The sequence below is a fragment of the Eubalaena glacialis genome, chromosome 19, assembly GCF_028564815.1.
Source record: "Eubalaena glacialis isolate mEubGla1 chromosome 19, mEubGla1.1.hap2.+ XY, whole genome shotgun sequence".
NCBI classification, from domain to species: Eukaryota; Metazoa; Chordata; class Mammalia; order Artiodactyla; family Balaenidae; genus Eubalaena; species Eubalaena glacialis.
Window position 1 is genome coordinate 51,433,975 of NC_083734.1, and position 18,615 is coordinate 51,452,589.

The window sequence follows — 18,615 nt, forward strand, 5'->3', positions numbered from 1 at the left end:
CTCTGGCCTCTGGGCATCCTTTCTTCCCTCCTCCCTGACCAGCCCTGTGAGCCTGCGCTGTCCTGCCCAAGTCCTGGTGGCCTGGAGGAGACCACCCTCTGCTCCCTGCAGGAGGGAGGGGGCAACACCTGGCTTCTGAAAGCAGGCTGGACACCTTGAGGCAGGGGCCCCTCTATCAGGGAAGCTTGACCAGGAGGAGACAGTTATGCAGTCAGATAATCCACTGGCCTAATTGTGGGGTACCTCCTAGGGTACCCTTGCCAGATTTCCATATCTTTCAGGGAAACCTCAGGTTTTCTCTCCTGGGCCTCAACTGAGTGGAGGATGCCCACCCACATTATTGAGAGTAAACTTTATTTGAAGTCACCTGATCATAGACGTGAAGCACACGGACCAAATACCTTCACAGCAACACCTAGGTGAGTGTTTGCTTAACTGGCCTAGTCCAGCGGAAGACTGACCATCACACAGGTTTAGGCAGAAGGAATGAAGGCTGCATGGAAGGAAGTAGTGGGGCAGGGAGGCCCCTGAGCATCTGAACCTCACCAAGCCAAGGGATGAGGTGGACACACTGGGCTGGAAGCTTCTGGGCCAACAGCAGAGGTGAGCTGGAGCAGGGAGAGAGGTGGGCCCTGCAATGGGCCAGGACTGAATCTGGGGCCAGGGGAGCAGGCCCACTGCTAGACTTCTAGAAGGATGTGTTGAACCCAGAACATCCAGGGGCCCTTATATGTTCCTCAGAAAGTTCAACATAGAATTACCATGTGAGCCAGTAATTCGACTCCTAGGTATAACTCAAAAGAGTTGGAAACGGACTCAGATACTTGTACACCAATGCTCATAGCAAGCAGTGTTACTCATCTACAACAGCCGAAAGGTGGAAATAATCCAAGAGTCTGTGAACAGATGAATGAATATACAAATGTGGTCTACCCACATAATGGATATTATTCAGCCTTAAAAAGGAATGAAGTTCTGATACATGCTACAACATGTATCAGAATATAGTGAAAAGGTTTCTGAAGCACGTATGTTAATATCAGAAAAAGGTTTCAGAGCAAAGAATAGGTTAGATATAAAGGATCGTTTCATAATGATGAAAGTGTCAACTAATCCAAAGGACATGAGAACTCGTGCTCCTGTAACAGAGCTCCAAATTACAGAAAGTAAAAGATCTGGAAGAAGAATCGGAATTCCCTGGCAGTCCAGTGATTAGGACTCCATGCTTCCACTGCAGGGGGTGTGGGTTCAATCCCCGGTCAGGGAATTAAGATCCTGCATGCTGCATGGTGCAGCCAAAAAAAATCAGGCAACCTACAATTACAGTTGGAGATTTTCAAAACCCTTCTCAATAACTGAACAAGTAGAAAATCAGTAAGGATATGTAAGACTTGAGCAATACAATCAACCAACTGACATTTATAGACCAGCCAACAATAGCAGAATGTACATTCTTTTCAGATTCACATAGAACATTTACTAAGATGGTTCACATTCTGTGTCATAAAACCAGTCTCAATAAGTTGAAAAGAACTCAGCTTCTATAAAATATTTTCTTTGACCACAATTGAATAAAATTAGAATCAATAGCAAAAACATCTCTAGAATATCCTCAAATATTTAGAAACCAAATAACATACTTCCAATGACCCATGGGTTGAAGAAGAAATCAGAAGAGAAATCAGAAAATATTTTGAACTGACTGAAAATGAAGACGGCATGCCAAAATTTGTAGTATACAGCTAAAGCAGTGTAGGGGAAATACATAACAATAAAGGCCTATGTCAAAAAAGAAGAAATTTCTCAAATTAATGACTTCAAATTCTGCCTTAAGAAACTAAAAAAGAAGAGCAAATGAAACCCAAACTAAGCAGAATAGAGGAAATAATACATACCAGAGTGAAAGTCAAATAGGAAACAGAAAAGCAGAAAATGAAATTAAAATCTTCTTTGAGAAGACCAGTAATTCATAAACCTTAAAACAGATTGAGCTGGGAAAAAAGAATAGAAAAAACACCAATTACCAATAGTACCAGGAACGACAGAGGTGACATCACTAAGATTCTACATACATTAAAAGGCTACTAAGGGAATATTATGAACAACTTTATGCCAAACAATTGGACAACTTAGAAAGGAACAAATCCCACACAAAACACAAAGTCAAGAAGAAATAGACAACCCAAATAACCCTACATCTATTGAAGAAAATGAATTTGTAGTTAAAAACCTTTCCACAAAGAAAACTCCAGTCCTGAATGGCAAATTCTACCCACTATTTAACAGGAAAATGTTACCAATTCTACTCAAACTCTCAGAATTTTAGAAAGGAAACGAGTCTCAGTAAGTTCAAAAGAATTCAACTTACATAAAATATTTTTGGGATGTCTTCGCCTGCTCAGACAGCCATAACAAAATACCATAGACTGAGTGGCTTAACAGGAATTTGTTTTCTCACAATTCTAGAGGCTGGGAAGTCCAAAATCAAGGTTCCTGCCCATCTGATTCCTGGTGAGAGCACCTCTTCCTGGTCTTCAGACGGCTGCCTTTTTGCCTCGCTGTGTCCTTTGGCAGAGTGAGCACAAGCCCTAGTGTCTCTCCCTCTTCTTGTAAGGACGTCCATCGTATTGGGTCAGGACCCCACCCTTATGACCTTATGACCTCATTTAACCTTTTTACCTCCGGATAGGCCTCATCTCTAAATAGTCACATTCCACATGAATGGGGAGGGGGACGCAATTCAGTCCATAGCAAGGGGATAATTTACCACTCTTCTGTGAGACCAGCATTACTTTTGATACCAAAACCTGACAAAGACATTACAGGAAAACTACCAATATCTATCATGATCATATATGCAAAAATTCAAAAAATATTTTAGCAAATAGAATCATATAGTATAAAACATTATGACAAAATGGGGTTTTCCTAGGAATGCAAGGCTGGTTTAACATTCAAAAATCAATCAACTCACCATATTAATAATAAAAAAAAAATGATCGTCTTGGGACTTCCCTGGTGGCACAGTGGTTAAGAATCTGCCTGCCAATGCAGGGGACACAGGTTCGAGCCCTGGTCCAGGAAGATCCCGCATGCCACGGAGCAACTAAGCCCATGTGCCACAACTACTTAGCCTGCACTCTAGAGCCCATGAGCCACAACTACTGAGCCCACGTGCCACAACTACTGAAGCCTGCACACCTAGAGCCTGTGCTCTGCAACAAGAGAAGCCACCGCAGTGAGAAGCCATGCACCGCAACGAAGAGTAGACCCTGCTCGCCGCAACTAGAGAAAGCCCACGTGCAGCAATGAAGACCCAATGCAGACAAAAAATTTTTTAAAAAATGATCATCTCAGTGGATGTAGAAAGCAGCATCTATTGAACACAGATACACAAAATCCACCACCCATTTATGAGAAAAACTCTCAACCAACTAGGAATAGAAGGAAACTCCCTCAACCTGATAAGACTTCTATGAAAAACATACAGCTATCATCAAACTTAATGGTGAAAGATGACATGTTGTCCAAGATCAGGAACAAAACAGAGATTTCTAGTGTCACCATTTCTACTCAACATTGTATCAGAAGTTCTAGCCAGTGCAGTAAACCCAAGAAAGGAAATAAAAGGCATACAGATTAGAAAGGAAGAAATAAAACTTCCCCTATTTGCAAATGACATAATTGTCTTTGTAGAAAAGCTGATGAAATCTACAAAATCTACTAGAACTAATGAGTGTGTTTAGGAAGATTGCAGGAGAGATCAAAATATAAAACCCAATTATATAGTTATGTGCAGGGAATGAACAAGCAGAAATTGATATTTTAAAAATCAACACCATTTACAACAGCAACAAAAAATAAGAAATAGGGATAAATACGATAAAAGATGTGTAAGACTACACTGAGAACTATAATACATCACTGGAAAAAATTAAAGAAGGCCCAAGTAAATAGATACACTGTATTCATGGATTAGAAAATTCAATATTGGGACTTCTCTGGTGGTCCAGTGGTAAAGAATCTGCCTTACAGTGCAGAGGACTCAGGTTCGATCCCTGGTCAGGGAACTAAGATCCCACATGCCGCGGGGCAACTAAGCCCGCGTGCCGCAACTACTGAGCTCACGTGCCTCAACTAGAGAGCCTGCATGCCACAAACTACAGAGCCCATATGCTCTGGAACCCGCGCACCACAACTACAGAGCCCACGCGCCCTGGAGCCTGCGCGCCACAACTAGAGAAGAGAAAAAACCCGCACACCACAACTAGAGAGAAACCCACATGACACAACGAAGAGCCCGCATGCTGCAACTAAGACCTGACGCAGCCAAAAATAAATAAATAAATAAAAATAATAAATCTTTTAAAATAAATAAATACAGCCCAGAAATTGATAAAAATTGATTTTTAAAAAAAGAAAATTCAATATAAAGATGTAAATTCTTCCCAAATTGATCTATAGATTCAATGCAATCTCTATCAAGTTCCCAACGGGCTTTCTGTAGGAATTGACAAGCTGATTCTAAAATCCCTATGGCAATACAAAGGACCTAGGATGGACAATACAATTTGATGTAGAGCAACAAATCTGGAGACATTGCATTGATTGATTTCAAGGTTTTTGAAGATTTATTATAAAGCTACAATAATCAAATCAGTGTGTTATAGATATCAAGATACCTAAGTAGATCAATGGAACAAAGCAGTAAAGGAATAGATTCACACATGTATGGATAACCGATTTTCAACAAAGATGCAAAGGCAATTCCATGTAGAAAGGATTGTCTTTTCAACAAATGGTTCTGGAATTGGCTATCCATATGCAAAAAAAAGAAAAAAAAGAAAGGAAAAAGAACTTAGGTCAGTCCCTCACAACACATACAAAAATTAATTCAAAATGGATCATAGACTTAAATGTGAATCTTAAAACTATAAAACTTCTAGAAGTAAATATAGGAAAAAATCTTTGTTAACTTGGGTTAGGCAAAGATTTCTTAGATATGACACCGAAAGCACAATAAATAAGAGAGTAAATTGTTAGATTGGATTTCATCAAAGTTTGATCATTTCTACTCTTTGAAAGACACTGTTAAAAGAATTAAAAATAAGTCACAGATTGTTAGAAAGTATTTGCAAATCACATATCTGATAAAGGACTCTCAAAATTCAACATAAAGAGAACAGTTTAATTTTTTTTTAATGGGCAGAAGATTTGAAACGCATTTTAGCAATGAAGGTATACAGAGAGCAAATAAGCACATAAAGAGATGGCATTATTAGTCATAGAGAAATGAAAATTAAAAGCACGTTGAGCGGAACCTCCCCGGTGGTCCAGTGGTTAAGAATCCGTCTTGCAATGCAGGGGACGCTGGCTCGATACCCGGTTGGGGAACTTAGATCCCGCAGGCCACAGGGCAACTCTAGAGAGCCTGCGTGCCTCAACGAAAGATCCTGCGAGCCGCAACTAAGACCCGATGCAGCCAAAAAAAACAAAACCAAAAAGCACATTGAGGGACTTCCTTGGTGGTCCAGTGGCTAAGACTCCGCGGTCCCAATGCAAGGGACCCAAGTTGGATCCCTGGTTAGAGAACTAGATCCCGCATGCTGCAACTAAAAGATCCCACGAGCCCCAACTAAGACATGGCACAGCCAAATAAATAAATATATATTTTTTAAAAGCACATTGAGATATCGCACACGTATTTGCATGGCTAAAATTAAGAATACTAAGTGTTGGTGAGGATGTGGAGAAACTGGAACTTTTCTACATTGCTGGTGGGAATGCAAAATGGTGGAACCACACTGGAAAACAGTTTGGCAATCTCTTTGAAAGGTTAAACACACACCTACCATATGCCCCAGCCATTCCACTCCTAGGCATTTACCCGAGAGAAACAGAGCATATGTCCACACAAAGACTTGTCCGTGAATGTTTCCTGCAGCTTTATTTGGAATAGCCAAAAACTAGAAACAACAATCCTTCACAGGTGAATAGGCAGACAAATTGTGGTTCATTTCTGAAATGGAATACCACTCCACAATAAAAAGGAATGAACTACTGATACACACAGAAGCATGGATGAATCTCAAAATAATTATGCTGAGTGAAAGACACCAGACCAGAGAAGAGGACAGCTTTTCCTTGACTTACGATGGGATTATGCCCAATAAACCCATCATAAATTGAAAATACCGTGAGCTGAAAATGCATTTGCTATACCTAAACTACCGAACATCACAGCTGAGCCTCGCCCACCTCAAATGTGCTCAGAACACCAACATCAGTGGGCAGTGAGGCAAAATCATCTAACACAAGCTCTATTTTATAATAAAGTGTTGACTGTCTCACGTAACGGATTAAATACCGTACTGACAGTGAAAATCACAATGGTTGTCTGGGTCCAGGATGCTTGTTCACCCTCGTATCGCGGGCTGACTGGGGACTGCGCTCGCTGCCGCTGCCCAGCATCACGGGAGAGGACCAGACTGCATATTGCTAGCCTGGAAAAGAGCAACATTCAAAATTTGAAATATGGTTCCTACTGAATGTGTATTGCTTTCACACCATCATAAAGTAAAAAAATCGTAAGTTGAAGCATCATAAGTTGGGGACCATCTGTCCATGTAATATGACTCCATTTATACAAAGTTCTAGAAAGGCAAACTAATCTGCAACAGAAAATGGATCAGTGCTTGCTAGGGATAGGAGGGGTGAGGGGAGGGAGGACTTACAAAGGGGTAGAGGAAGCATGGGGGATAATAAATATTTCCATTATTTTGATTGTGGTAGTTTTACTGTTTACATACATGTCAAAACATATTTCATTGTCACCTTATGTGCAGTTTTAAACTGTTAATTATACCTCAATAAAGCTGTTAAAAAGTTTATATATATATATACCAAATAAAAGTCACTTAGACACCTAATATATAATAAGACACTTCTCTCATTCTAAGAGAAATGCAAATGACAACCACACTGAGCTATCTCATACCTTACCCATCAGACAGGCACAAATTGAGAGCACCGCCTACATCCTCTGATGGTGAGGCCGTGGGGAGACAGGGACTCGTGCGCTGCTGGTGGCAATGCAAAAGACCGCAAATCCTCTGGAAGGAATTTGGCAATCTGCAGAAAGATAACCTATGCATTCCCATGTCTTGTAATTTATCCTAAATGTATATCTACAGCAATTTTTGTAAAAAACCGTACCACACATACACAAGCAGATTCATTGCAGCATCATTATTATTATTATTATTTTTTTTTTTTTTCGGCTGTGTTGGGTCTTTGTTGCTGCGCACAGGCTTTCTCTAGTTGTGGCGAGTGGGGGCTACTCTTCGTTGAAGTGCGTGGGCTTCTCATTGCAGTGGCTTCTCCCGTTGTGGAGCACGGGCTCCAGGCACGCGGGCTTCAGCAGTTGTGGCACATGGGCTCAGTAGTTGTGGCTCGCAGGCTCTAGAGCACAGTCTCAGTAGTTGTGGTGCACGGGCTTAGTTGCTCCACGGCACGTGGGATCCTCCCAGAACAGGACTCGAACCCGTGTCCCCTGCATTGGCAGGCGGACTCCCAACCACTGCGCCACCAGGGAAGTCCCTATACCATTTTAAGATAATTATCTATGTAATTATCTTTACTGGTGTTCCTTTTATCTTCATGTGGATTCATGGCAACATCTGATATAATTTCCTTTATCCTAAAAGACTTCCTTTAGTATTTTATGTAAGGCAGGTCTGCTAGCAACACATTCTCTCCATCTCTGTTTATCTGGGAATATCTTTATTTTGCCTTCATTTTTGAAAGATAATTTTGCTGGATGTAGAATTATTGCTTGACTGTTTTTTTCTTTCAGAATTTTAATTACTCCTCTGCTCTTTGATATCCATTATTTTACGAGAAGTCATCTTTTATCTTACTGCAGCTCTCTTGTATCTGATGAGTTGCTTTCTCCTACTACTTTCAAGATTCTGTTTGTCTTTTAGCAGTTTGACTGTAATGTGTCTAGGTGTGAATATATTTGTATTTATCCTATTAAGATTCTTGAATTGGTAAATTAATGTTTTTCATCAAATTTGGAAAGTTTGGGACCATTACTTTTTCAAAAACCTTTTTCCTGCTCCTCTTTCTCTTTCCTTTCTTCTGGATGTGAATGTATTGTATGTGTATGCTTGATGGTATCCCGTGGGTCTCTGAGGTACTGTTCATTTTTCTTTATGCTTTTTCCTTTCTGTTCTTCAGATTGGATATTATTTACTGATCTATCCTCAAGTTCACTAATTCTTCCTTTTTCCAGTTCATATCTGCTGTTGAGGCTCTCTAGTGAAATTTTCATTGTAGTTATTGTGTTTTTCCACTCTTAATTTCCATTGGCTTTTTTTATACTTTATTTATTTTTTTAAATATTTATTTATTTATTTGGTTGCGCCTGGTCTTAGTTGTGGCAGGTGGGCTCCTTAGTTGTGGCTCCAGGGCTCCTTAGCTGTGGCATGTGAATTCTTAGTTGTGGCATGCATGTGGGATCTAGTTCCCTGACCAGGAATCAAACCCGGGCCCCCCTGTATTGGGAACACGGAGTCTTATCCACTGCACCACCAGGGAAGTCCCTCCATTGGCTTTTTAAAATCATTTCTATCTTTTTATTGATAATCTTAACTTGATGAGTCATTGTCATATATATATTTTTAATCTTTAAACATGGTTTCTTTTTGTCCTTTTTACAATAGCTGCTTTAATTCTTTGTCTGCTAAACCCATCATCTGAGCCCCCTCAGGGACAGTTTCTAGGAACCACTTTTTTCCCTGTGTATGGCTTAAATTTCTGTTTCTTTGACTGTCTCATACTTTCTTATTAAATACTGGGCATTTATAATATGTTGTAGAAACTCTGGATTCTGACCCCCTTCCTACCTTACTGGATGTTCTTATTGATGCTAGTATTTGTTTGCTCAGTACCTGGCCTGGATGAATTCTGTAGAGTCTGTCCCCTCTGCAGTGTGGTCACTGATAACTCTACTAGATTTTTTTTCTTTTTGGACACGCTGCACGGCATGTGGGGTCTTAGTTCCTCGACCAGGGATCAAACCCTCGCCCCCTGCGTTGGAAGTGCAGAGTCTTAACCACTGGACCGCCAGGGAAGTCCTCTACTAGATTTTTTTTAAATCTTTTTTTTAGGGAATTCCCTGGCAGTCCAGTGGTTAGGACTCTGTACTCTCACTGCGGAGGGCCCAGGTTCAATCCCTGGTTGGGGAACTAAGATCCCACAAGCCATGCGGCGCGGCCAAAAAAAAAAAATCTTTTTTTATATGTAAGCTTGGCTTCCCAAGACTTGCCCCTGGGTCATTATAGTTTAATGGCCAGCCAGTTATTGGTTAGAGATTATGCTTAAGTCTATTGAACCAGTAAGGCCTCCACCCTTTGCTGACAGCTATGTGTATGGGTTGGTTTAAGCAGTTTACAATTTGGGCCTGGCTTTTTCCTTGCACAAAGCCTCATATTCAGCCAGAGAGGAGTATATAGCTGGGGCATCTCTGGTCTTTCCTTACTACATGCACAGCCTTGCAGACTACTATCTTATCAAGGCCCACCATGGCTATCTCATTTACTGAATTTCCTTGTTAAATTTCTGGCTGGACTATTGCTTGCTCCAACCATTATCATGGCCTCGGGCAGCTGAGATACAGGCCTCTACCCAGTTGTTTGCTACTGTGATTGCAATTGTTCTTTGGGGCTTTCCCCCTCCCCCAATCAAGCCAGCTCTCTCCAGTGTCTGTAGGAACTTGAGGTCCTCAAGGCCTACCTGGCTCTGGTGGAATTACCATGGGGAGGGAGGAAATAAGAGTAGTTCAATACTAAAACTCCACAGACTCCCATTGTTCTTCTTACAGATGTTCAGTACTTTTTTTTTAATAAGTGCTTTTCAAATATCGTATGCCTTTGGTCAACTTCCAGAGTCCTGGAATGGTTGCTTTTAACAGTTCTGCCCAGTTTTTTTTTTTTTTTTTTTTTAAACATCTTTATTGAAGTATAATTGCTTTACAATGGTGTGTTAGTTTCTGCTTTATAACAAAGTGAATCAGTTATACATATACATATGTTCCCATATCTCTTCCCTCTTGCATCTCCCTCCCTCCCACCCCTGCCCAGTTTTATCACTGCTTTTTGGGGAGGAGATTTGGTGAGCTCCTCAATCTGCTATTCCAGAAATCCCACCCACATGCATAAATATAAATTTTCTAGTAGCCACATTAAGAAAGATAAAAAGATAAAATTATTTTCAATACTGTATTTAACCTAACTTAATATAAAAATATTATTTCGACATGTCATCAATATTCTTTAAATTATGAATTCTTTTACTTTTTTTTGTTTCCTACTAAATCTTCAAAATCTGGTGTGTCTTTTTACTGTTACAGCACGTCTTAATTCAGACCAGTCACATTCGAGCACTCAAGATATGACAGCTGGCTGCCATATTGGACACACAAGGATGGATATTTGATATTAGGAAATTGTTATTTTTCAGGTGTGTTAATGATATTGTGGTTGTTTCTCTAAAAACTCCTGTCCTTTGGGGATGTTGAAATACTTAAGGATGAAATGATACAATGAAACTTGGTTCTGCCAGAGGAAAAACTTTCCCTCTTCCCTTTTGGGACTGTGCTTGGAGGTCCTGAAAATTAAATTGACAAAAGACAGGTGAACAGGAAGAAAGCAAAGTGTATTCACACCCTCTGGCGGGTACAGAAGACGTGCACGCAGTAATCAGAGGTAGGGGTTTCTCTACCTCAGGTAATAGGAGAAAGGGAGGGAGGGGAAAGAGAAGACCAATCGGTTTCTTTAGGAAAGAGAAGCGGGTGTTTAGGGGAACAAGCAGGAGGTAAGTTTGTGATCATATTTGCTAAGCAGGTGACTCGCACGTCTTGGGTTTAAAACGAAAAATTCTGTGGGTCTGGGCAGCCGAGCGCCGCGCTATGGGGGCCAGGAAGTTCGCGCAGTTGTTTGCTTTCCGCGATAAAACAGCGATTTCGGTCCTTCGAAGGTTTTTACGAGGTTCCGCGCGCGGGGCCGAGGCGAGGACTTTAGCTCCGAGCTCCTCTGAGGGGAAAGGCGGGAGCTCAAGCCGGGCGATACCCGCCGCGAGCGAGAGGCGACCCTCGAGGCTCCCTGCCCGGCCCGGACCGACCCCCGCGAACCCGCCCCACCGCGCCGGGCGGAGCCAACCTCCGGCCTGCGACCCCCGACCCCGCGCACCGCCCCCCCCGCCGCCGGGCGCGGTTTCCCGGGGACTCATTTCTCGCCGCACCGCGGGCCGCCCGGACCGCCCTGGCGGAGCACCTTCCGGCGGACCCAGCGCAGAGCCCTGGGCTCGGCTGCGGTCCGGCGGCAACCCAGGTGTGGCGGCCTCAGGACGCGGCGTGAGCACAGGAGCCGCACCCCGCGGGACCCCGGCCGCACCCCCGGAGCTCCAGGCCGCCCCGCCCCCGGCTCCGAAGGGCGTAGCTGCGTCGGGAGGAGCCTCAGCCTGGCTCGGGCGCTCAGGTGGCCCGGGTCCGCCCAAGTAGGTTCCCTGCGGATTTGACCCGCGGTTCTCGGGTTCCCGGGGCTCTTCCTTCGGGTGGGGGTGGAGGGTGCCCCGCTGGGCAACACATTGGCGACCTAGGTGATTTTTACATGTAACTTCACAATTTCCAAAATTCTCAAACCCACAGCTGGGCACTTAGGCAGTTGTTAAGCCGATGACCATGCTTAATAATTCCCAAACTAGGTACAGGAGGTGAGTGTTCTCTGAAAGTTAAGCCTCCCTCGTAGTCCGTTCTCCGGTGTTTCGGATTGTAATCGTTTCTCGGCTACCACCTCTTAAGCCTCTGTAGGGAATGATGGCTCCTACAAGGTTGGCCGGGCATAGGTAAGATAAGACAGAGGGGAAAGTACTCTTAGTGCTTTTATACACCTGACACCCAGAGGAGAGCACAGAGTGTCCAGGTGACTGCCCTGGGCCCCTTGGTGGGCAGGGAGGGCAGGCATTTTTAGGCTTCCAGCAGTGTCGCCACTGGGTGGTCCTGCTTTGGTGGGGGTCCCCGAGTCTTGTGGGTTGTAGCTGCCTTTTAAGGTAGCCTCCTCTGGGCTAGGCACTGACAGGACGTACTGTTCCATTTACTCTTCACGCCAGTCCTGCCAGGCAGACATCTTAATCCCGCTAAGAAGTAAGGGGTTAAAGCTCAGAGAGGTTGAGTGACCTGTCCAAGGTTTCCACTGGAAGGCGACCAGCACTGGGGCTTCAGTTCCTGGCCTGCACCAGCTGACATCCTTAGTGTCCACATTTGTGACCATCGGGCAGCACTGGAGCGGCCTCGAGGAGGGTCGGCTCCTACACCTGCGCTTCGTTGGCCGCGGCTGAGCCCCTGGTCTTACCCCTCAGTGTGGAGACGATGCCAAAGCTGCAGGGCTTCGAGTTCTGGAGCTGTACCCTGGGGGGGGCCCGCCACGTGGTGGCCCCCATGGTGGACCAAAGCGAGCTGGCCTGGAGGCTGCTGAGCCGCCGCCACGGGGCCCAGCTGTGCTACACACCCATGCTGCACGCCCAGGTCTTCATTCGAGATGCCAACTACCGCAAGGAGAACCTGTACTGCGACGTGTGCCCCGAGGACCGGCCTCTCATTGTGCAGGTGGGCGGCCCGGCCCAGAATGCTGGCCGAGCACCTCTCCCTGGGCCTTTCCGGAAAAGACTTCCTGAGATCGGAGGGGCGGGGGTGGGCCAGTTCTCCCAGAGATTGACTTCTTCCTGGGAGCTGCCTCAGGCTTTTGGTGAACGGACGACCTGGATGCGTGGAGGTCGTGGAAGATTCGCAGCCCCCTCCCCAGCATCACCCCAAGTGCTCCCTCTTTATCAGAACAGTTAGAGAGAATGGCTCTGCTCTTCGCAAAGTCAGTGATACTGGCTTTCTGCTACAACTGGGAGAACTGTGTGAATTCGTAACTCGCTCTCCTGGTGGCATGGGAACGCATCCTAGCTTGGTTACCTTGTAAACATCTAAGATAGGATGCCATCCTGTGGTCATCCCCTCGGGCAGCACCCCCAATGGTCACCTATGAACCCGTGTGGGACTGGCTTGGGCTCGTGGTGACTTTCATGTCTCTTCCAGTTCTGTGCCAATGACCCGGAGGTGTTTGTCCAGGCAGCTCTCCTGGCTCAGGACTACTGCGACGCCATCGACCTGAATTTGGGCTGCCCGCAGATGATAGCCAAGCGAGGTGAGTTCCCGTTCTGGGGTTCTGTGTCATTGCACAAGCTTTTGGCTGGGGTGGGCTCCAAGCCCAGAGGTGCCCAGTGTGTGGGTGAGCTGGCCAGGGGCCTGGCCCTGCCTCTGATGGCAGCAGCTCAAGCGGCCACCGGCCCTTTCTTTGCTCCTCCTTCTGGAGGGCGGCCCTTCTCAGGCACTGAGGGCGGGGGACAGGGTTCAGCTGGCTGTCAGGGGCTCATCACGTTCTGGGAAGTTGTTGGGCTCCCTCTGCATAAATGTGTTTTGCTGAAAAGTCCCCACCACGCCCTCGTGCTGCCTCAGGGACCAGTGGCTGCTGCCCTGGCATTTCAGCCTGTCTCCCTCACTGGGCCTGAGGAGTTGCTGGTTGGTCAGAGACCGTGTGGGGTGGGCATTCCATTCAGCACCCTTGAGCTCAGGCCGCCGGGCTAATAGAACCTGGCCAGGCAGCTCGAGGCCCATGTGGACTCGAGAGGGTGGTGCAGAGGGCGTGCTTGTTCTTCGCAGGTCACTATGGCGCCTTCCTGCAGGAGGAGTGGGACCTCCTCCAAAGAATGAGTGAGTTGGCCACACACTACCTGCGGGGACTTGGGGCCACGTTGTGGTTGGGTGGCAGGCCTGAGACAGCCTGGCAGGGTTCAGGAGAGGACAGTGGCTGGCAGAGTCCTCTTGGCTGTGGCGACCCCCGCGCCTTTCCACTGTAGAAGGTGGCTGTGAAGTCGCCTGTCCCGCTCCTGCTGCCCCCCTGTTGAACCAGATAATAGGTGCTGGAGGGCGGCATCCTCGCCCGGTCCTGGCCTCTCCAATGCCCTAGGGTCAGAGGTACAACTCTCAGCTGCCATCGAGAGGGAGCCAGCGCGGGGCGTCTGCAGGGCCTGTTCTTCTTTGGGGGCTTAGCCATGGGTCCCCACAGCCTGCCTGAAGGTGGCACCACAGTTCTCTCAGGAGCTGACTCTGCCTTTCCCTAGTTCTGCTAGCCCACGAAAAACTTTCTGTCCCTGTCACATGCAAGATCCGTGTCTTCCCAGAGATTGACAAGACCGTAAGGTACGCCCAGATGCTGGAAAAGGCTGGCTGCCAGGTGAGGGCTATGGGCTCCCAGGGCCCTGCACTGTTCCCCCGCCTCCAGGAGTGCCCCTTGAGGGTTTACCCTCTGGGGTGGGCAGGAATCAGTGACCTTTAGGTGAGGCCTGACGAGGGGAGGGGAGCCCCATGCTTGGGCCCAGGAGGCCAGTATTGGGCAGGGGGAGGTGCTGGGCCTCAACCACCTTCCCACCCACCCCCACCATCCCTGGGGTCAGGCTGGTGCCTGTTCCTCCCTCACACCTTTGGCCTTGGGCAGTGGGGGTGCTGCCACTACAAAGAGGACTGGCCTTTGAAAGGGTCTGGGCCTCTCACCTCCACATCCTGGGTGGCGTAGTAGGCTGGCTCTGACGTGCAAGCCCCAGGCAGCACCCCCAGGGTGTCAGCTGGCTTCAAGTGCAGCACTGAGTGAGCGAGGCACAGGGCGGCCTTTCCTCTGCTCTGCATGGGAAGCTGATACCCCAAAAGCCAAAGGCAGAGGGTCCCCTGGAGTTGGTTTGGGGGCCGCAGTTGAGAGTGGGGCTGAGCCAGGCGCTGCTGTGTCCTAGTTGCTGACTGTCCACGGGCGCACCAAGGAGCAGAAGGGGCCCTTGTCGGGCGCCGCGTCCTGGGAGCACATCAAGGCTGTGCGGTGAGTGGACACGGGGTGAACCCAGGGCCCAGCCCCAAGGCAAGGCCCTCAGCCCTTTGGGCCCCAGGAGGGGTGCTGGGCCTGGGGGTGAGCAGCACAGTGGGAAGATGGAGTTTGGGGGCCTGGCCCTCCCCCCAGGGTTGTGGGGGGAAACAGCATCCTTCAGAGCGTCTGCCCATCCTGTTCCCCGACAGGAAAGCAGTGGCCATCCCCGTGTTTGCCAATGGGAACATCCAGTGCCTGCGGGACGTGGAACGCTGCATCCAGGACACGGGGGTGCAAGGGGTCATGAGTGCAGGTGAGGCTGTGCCCTTGCCCACAGCTGGGCCACCACTGGCAGATGCTGGAGGGGCCTGTTTGCAGCATGGCACCATTGGCCCAGCTGAAGAGTCTCAGGCTTCATGCTGTCATCACTGAAGTCTCTATCTGCCTGATGGGCCAGAGCTGTCAGGCCAGTGGCTAGCCTTGCCCTTGGAGTGGCGAGGCACGGGGGCCCCTGAGCCTCGCATTCCCTTCCTCCTGCAGAGGGAAACCTGCACAACCCTGCCCTGTTTGAGGGCCGCAGTCCTGCCGTGTGGGAGCTGGCCGAGGAGTACCTGGACATCGTGCGGCAGCACCCCTGCCCTCTGTCCTACGTCCGGGCCCATCTCTTTAAGCTGTGGCACCACACGTGAGTTGCCCCCCGAGGGCAAACGCTGTCTGGTCTGAGGCCTGCCTGGGGCATTGGGGTTTGTTTGTGTTTTTTTCCTAAATTTTTTTTAAAATTTTATTTATTTATTTTTGGCTGCGTTGGGTCTTCGTTGCTGCATGTGGGCATTCTCTAGTTGCGGCGAGCGGGGGCTACGCTTTTTTGAGGTGCGCAGGCTTCTCATTGCAATGGCTTCTCCTTGCGGAGCACGGGCTCTAGGCGCGCGGGCTTCAGTACTTGTGGCACGCGGGCTTCAGTAGTTGTGGCTCGCGGGCTCTAGAGCGCAGGCTCAGTAGTTGTGGCGCACGGGCTTAGTTGCTCCGCAGCATGTGGGATCTTCCCAGACCAGGGCTTGAACGCTTGTCCCCTGCATTGGCAGGAGGATTCTTAACCACTGTGCCACCAGGGAAGCCCTGCATTGGGGTTTTTAAGACGAGCTCTCCACAAACATTTACAAAACCACCTGCCACCGAGTCTGGGAGGGCCGCGGTGACATGGTGAGGTTGGATGGGAGGAGAGACCATGCTCCTCTGTGCCCAGGGCTCAGGGTTGGTGGTTGGGAGCTGGGTACTGGGCTGGCTTTCTGATGGGGCATCTGTATCAGGCTGCAGGTGCATCAGCAGCTTCGGGAGGAGCTCGCCAAAGTGAAGACCCTGGAGGGCATTGCCGCGGTGAGCCAGGACCTGAAGCTGCGGTGTCAGGTAGGTGCTGGGCTGCTGTGTAGTGGGAAAGAGGCTTGGGCCTTGGGCCTCTGACCGAGGGCCCTCTGGGATTTTGCAGGAGGATATATCCAGGCAGAAGGAGGGAGAGAAGCCTTCAGGCGGCTTGCCTTTCTTCCACTGGATCTGCCAGCCCTACTTCCGGCCAGGGTGAGCCTCCCGCATGTGGGCTGGCAGGGGGGTGGGGGGGGTGCGAGGGGGTACATGGTGGAGGGGGCTGTTCTGCCTGCTGCCCTCCTTGGCTGGGGTGCTTCATCCCTCAGGGGCCAGGGGCCTCTTCCTTGTCAGCCTGTGCTCAGGTTTTAAATGGCTTTTTTCATAAGATGCTTCTCTAAGCTCCTCTGATCCTGAGTGGATTTGTCCTGGGGTCAAGAGGTTGACCCTCCCTAGTTTCCTCTGGCTTTTCTGAGGTGAGGCTAGGCTGTCATCTGTAGCCACAGCGCCGCCCAGGACCCAGTGGCTCAGACACTGGTGTCCCAGCCTCCGTGCCAGCTGCTGGGGCCTCAGCGGAGTTGCACACACATCCTCACCCCGGGACTGCAGCTGGCGGGCTGCCTCTCACGAGTGTCCCTCAGCTCTGCCCGCTGCTTCTCCCTTTCAGGCCCAGGGAGGGGAGCAAGGAGAGCGGGGGTGCCCGTAGCAAGCGGGCCCTGGAGGAGGAGGAGGGCAGTACAGACGTCTTGTCCAAGAACAAGCAGAAGAAGAAACTGAGGAACCCCCACAAAACCTTTGACCCCTCGCTGAAGCGTAAGACGCTCCCACCACTGGAGTCCTGGGAGGAGGCCAGCCCCCCCCCCCCCGCCCCGGGTCCCCCAGGGTCAGGTGGCTCTGCTGCTTCCTAAGCCATGGGGAGTACACCAAGAAGGGCCCTGTGACCCTTCCACGTGCCCCCAAGGAGACTGGCAGGTCCCACAAGGCCACAGCCAGCCAGCCTCCCTGCCTGCTGTGGTCCCTGAGCTGCTGCCCTGAGGCAGCTGGAGAGGAAGGGAGTGGGGCCTGGAGCAGCTTTCCCAAGAAGGACCTTCAAGTGGGAGGTGGTGGGCATGGAGCCCGTGCATCTCGGGCAGATGGGATGAGGTTTCCCAGCGCAATTGTGAGTACTACGTCCTCTGCCCTCCGCAAGCCACCTGGCCTGGCCAGCTGCAGGGAGCAGGGATACCTGCCAGGGGCCACATGTAGGAAATGGCTGTGGTGGGTGGGCTCACCTAGTTCAACCAGCACCTCCTTTTGTTCTTTTCCCAGCAAAATATGCAAAGTGTGATCAGTGTGGAAACCCAAAGGTGAGTCCATCCTTCTAGCCACACCACCCAGGGCAGAGCTCAGCCCTGGGAGGGGTGGGGACCTGTGCAAGAGGTCCTCTTCCTGTCTGTTTTGGGGGCAGCCTGGGCACAGCCCAAGGTGGGTTGGCTTCTGTCGTGTGAGGGGCTCTGCCTATCTTCAGGAGAGCCCCACCTGTGCTCGGGGCCCACTCACTCAGGCTGCAGCCCGGCCAGGGGAGGAGCATTAGCCCCAGGCTCACAAGCTTTCCTGTGTCCAGGGCAACAGGTGTGTGTTTAACCTGTGCCGGGGCTGCTGCAAGAAGCGAGCTTTCAAAGAGACGGCTGACTGTCCAGGTGAGGCGTGCCCGCTGCCACCAGGTGCCCGCCCCCACTGTAGTGGGCAGTGGACCCTCAGCCTCCTGAGCCCCATTTCCCTCCTCTTGCCCCTCTGCCAGGTCATGGACTGCTTTTTAAAACCAAACTGGAGAAGTCTCTGGCCTGGAAGGGGGCCCAGCCGCGGCTGCAGGAACCACAGCAGGCCAGGCCTGGAGAACCAGGTGGCTTCCCGGAGGTCGTGGGCAGTGCCCTGGCCTGAAGGGCAGCTGCAGCCCCATGTGCCACCCCCCAGGCCCGCTGCTGAAGCCTTGAAACGTCCCGCTTAAGGAAACTCCTTTACTCAGGGAACCTCCTGCTACTTCACACGGAAGGACAAGCTGGTCTTCCCTTCAGCCCATGCTGGGGGCCCAGAGATGCTGCACCAGGGAGCAGGCTCCCAGGCTGGACCTGCCCCGTCCTCACAGCCCACGTGTGTTCAAGATGAACAATAAATCATTTCAAAGACACGACGTTCCCACTCAGGTTCTTTGAGACCTGAGTGTCATTGGGGTTAATAGGGACGTCAGAACAGGGGAAATGAGCCAGGCACCTCCTGCCTTCATTTTCTTAACCATGGAGACCTGCTTAAAGGAGGGCCA

At 49.2% G+C, this 18,615-nt stretch overlaps 1 protein-coding gene across 3 annotated transcripts; it reads left to right on the forward strand.

Annotated features, from left to right (window-relative positions):
- Positions 1 to 11,323: 11,323 nt before the first annotated feature.
- Positions 11,324 to 18,486, forward strand: DUS1L (dihydrouridine synthase 1 like). Of its 3 annotated transcripts, none has more exons than XM_061176133.1 (15): positions 11,324 to 11,559; positions 12,172 to 12,667; positions 13,145 to 13,253; positions 13,769 to 13,819; positions 14,230 to 14,342; positions 14,893 to 14,975; positions 15,170 to 15,273; positions 15,501 to 15,645; positions 16,268 to 16,364; positions 16,444 to 16,532; positions 16,984 to 17,129; positions 17,625 to 17,662; positions 17,920 to 17,995; positions 18,097 to 18,198; positions 18,322 to 18,486. In XM_061176133.1, the coding sequence occupies exons 2-15, from the start codon at positions 12,431 to 12,433 to the stop codon at positions 18,459 to 18,461; spliced, it is 1,530 nt and encodes a 509-aa protein (XP_061032116.1). In that variant the 5' UTR covers positions 11,324 to 11,559; positions 12,172 to 12,430; the 3' UTR covers positions 18,462 to 18,486. The 3 variants fall into 3 exon arrangements, with proteins under 3 accessions (XP_061032116.1, XP_061032115.1, XP_061032117.1); XM_061176132.1 differs by having other exon boundaries at positions 12,421 to 12,667; XM_061176134.1 differs by having other exon boundaries at positions 12,421 to 12,667; positions 18,097 to 18,486.
- The last annotated feature ends 129 nt before the right edge of the window (positions 18,487 to 18,615 follow it).

Excerpts from the sequence above, each read along its gene's own strand:
- DUS1L (XM_061176133.1), top strand. The coding sequence starts at position 12,431 with ATGCCAAAGCTGCAGGGCTTCGAGTTCTGGAGCTGTACCCTGGGGGGG. Across the intron at positions 15,274-15,500 it reads GCAAGGGGTCATGAGTGCAG|AGGGAAACCTGCACAACCCT; the intron begins GTGAGGCTGTGC and ends TTCCTCCTGCAG. Across the intron at positions 15,646-16,267 it reads TTTAAGCTGTGGCACCACAC|GCTGCAGGTGCATCAGCAGC; the intron begins GTGAGTTGCCCC and ends CATCTGTATCAG.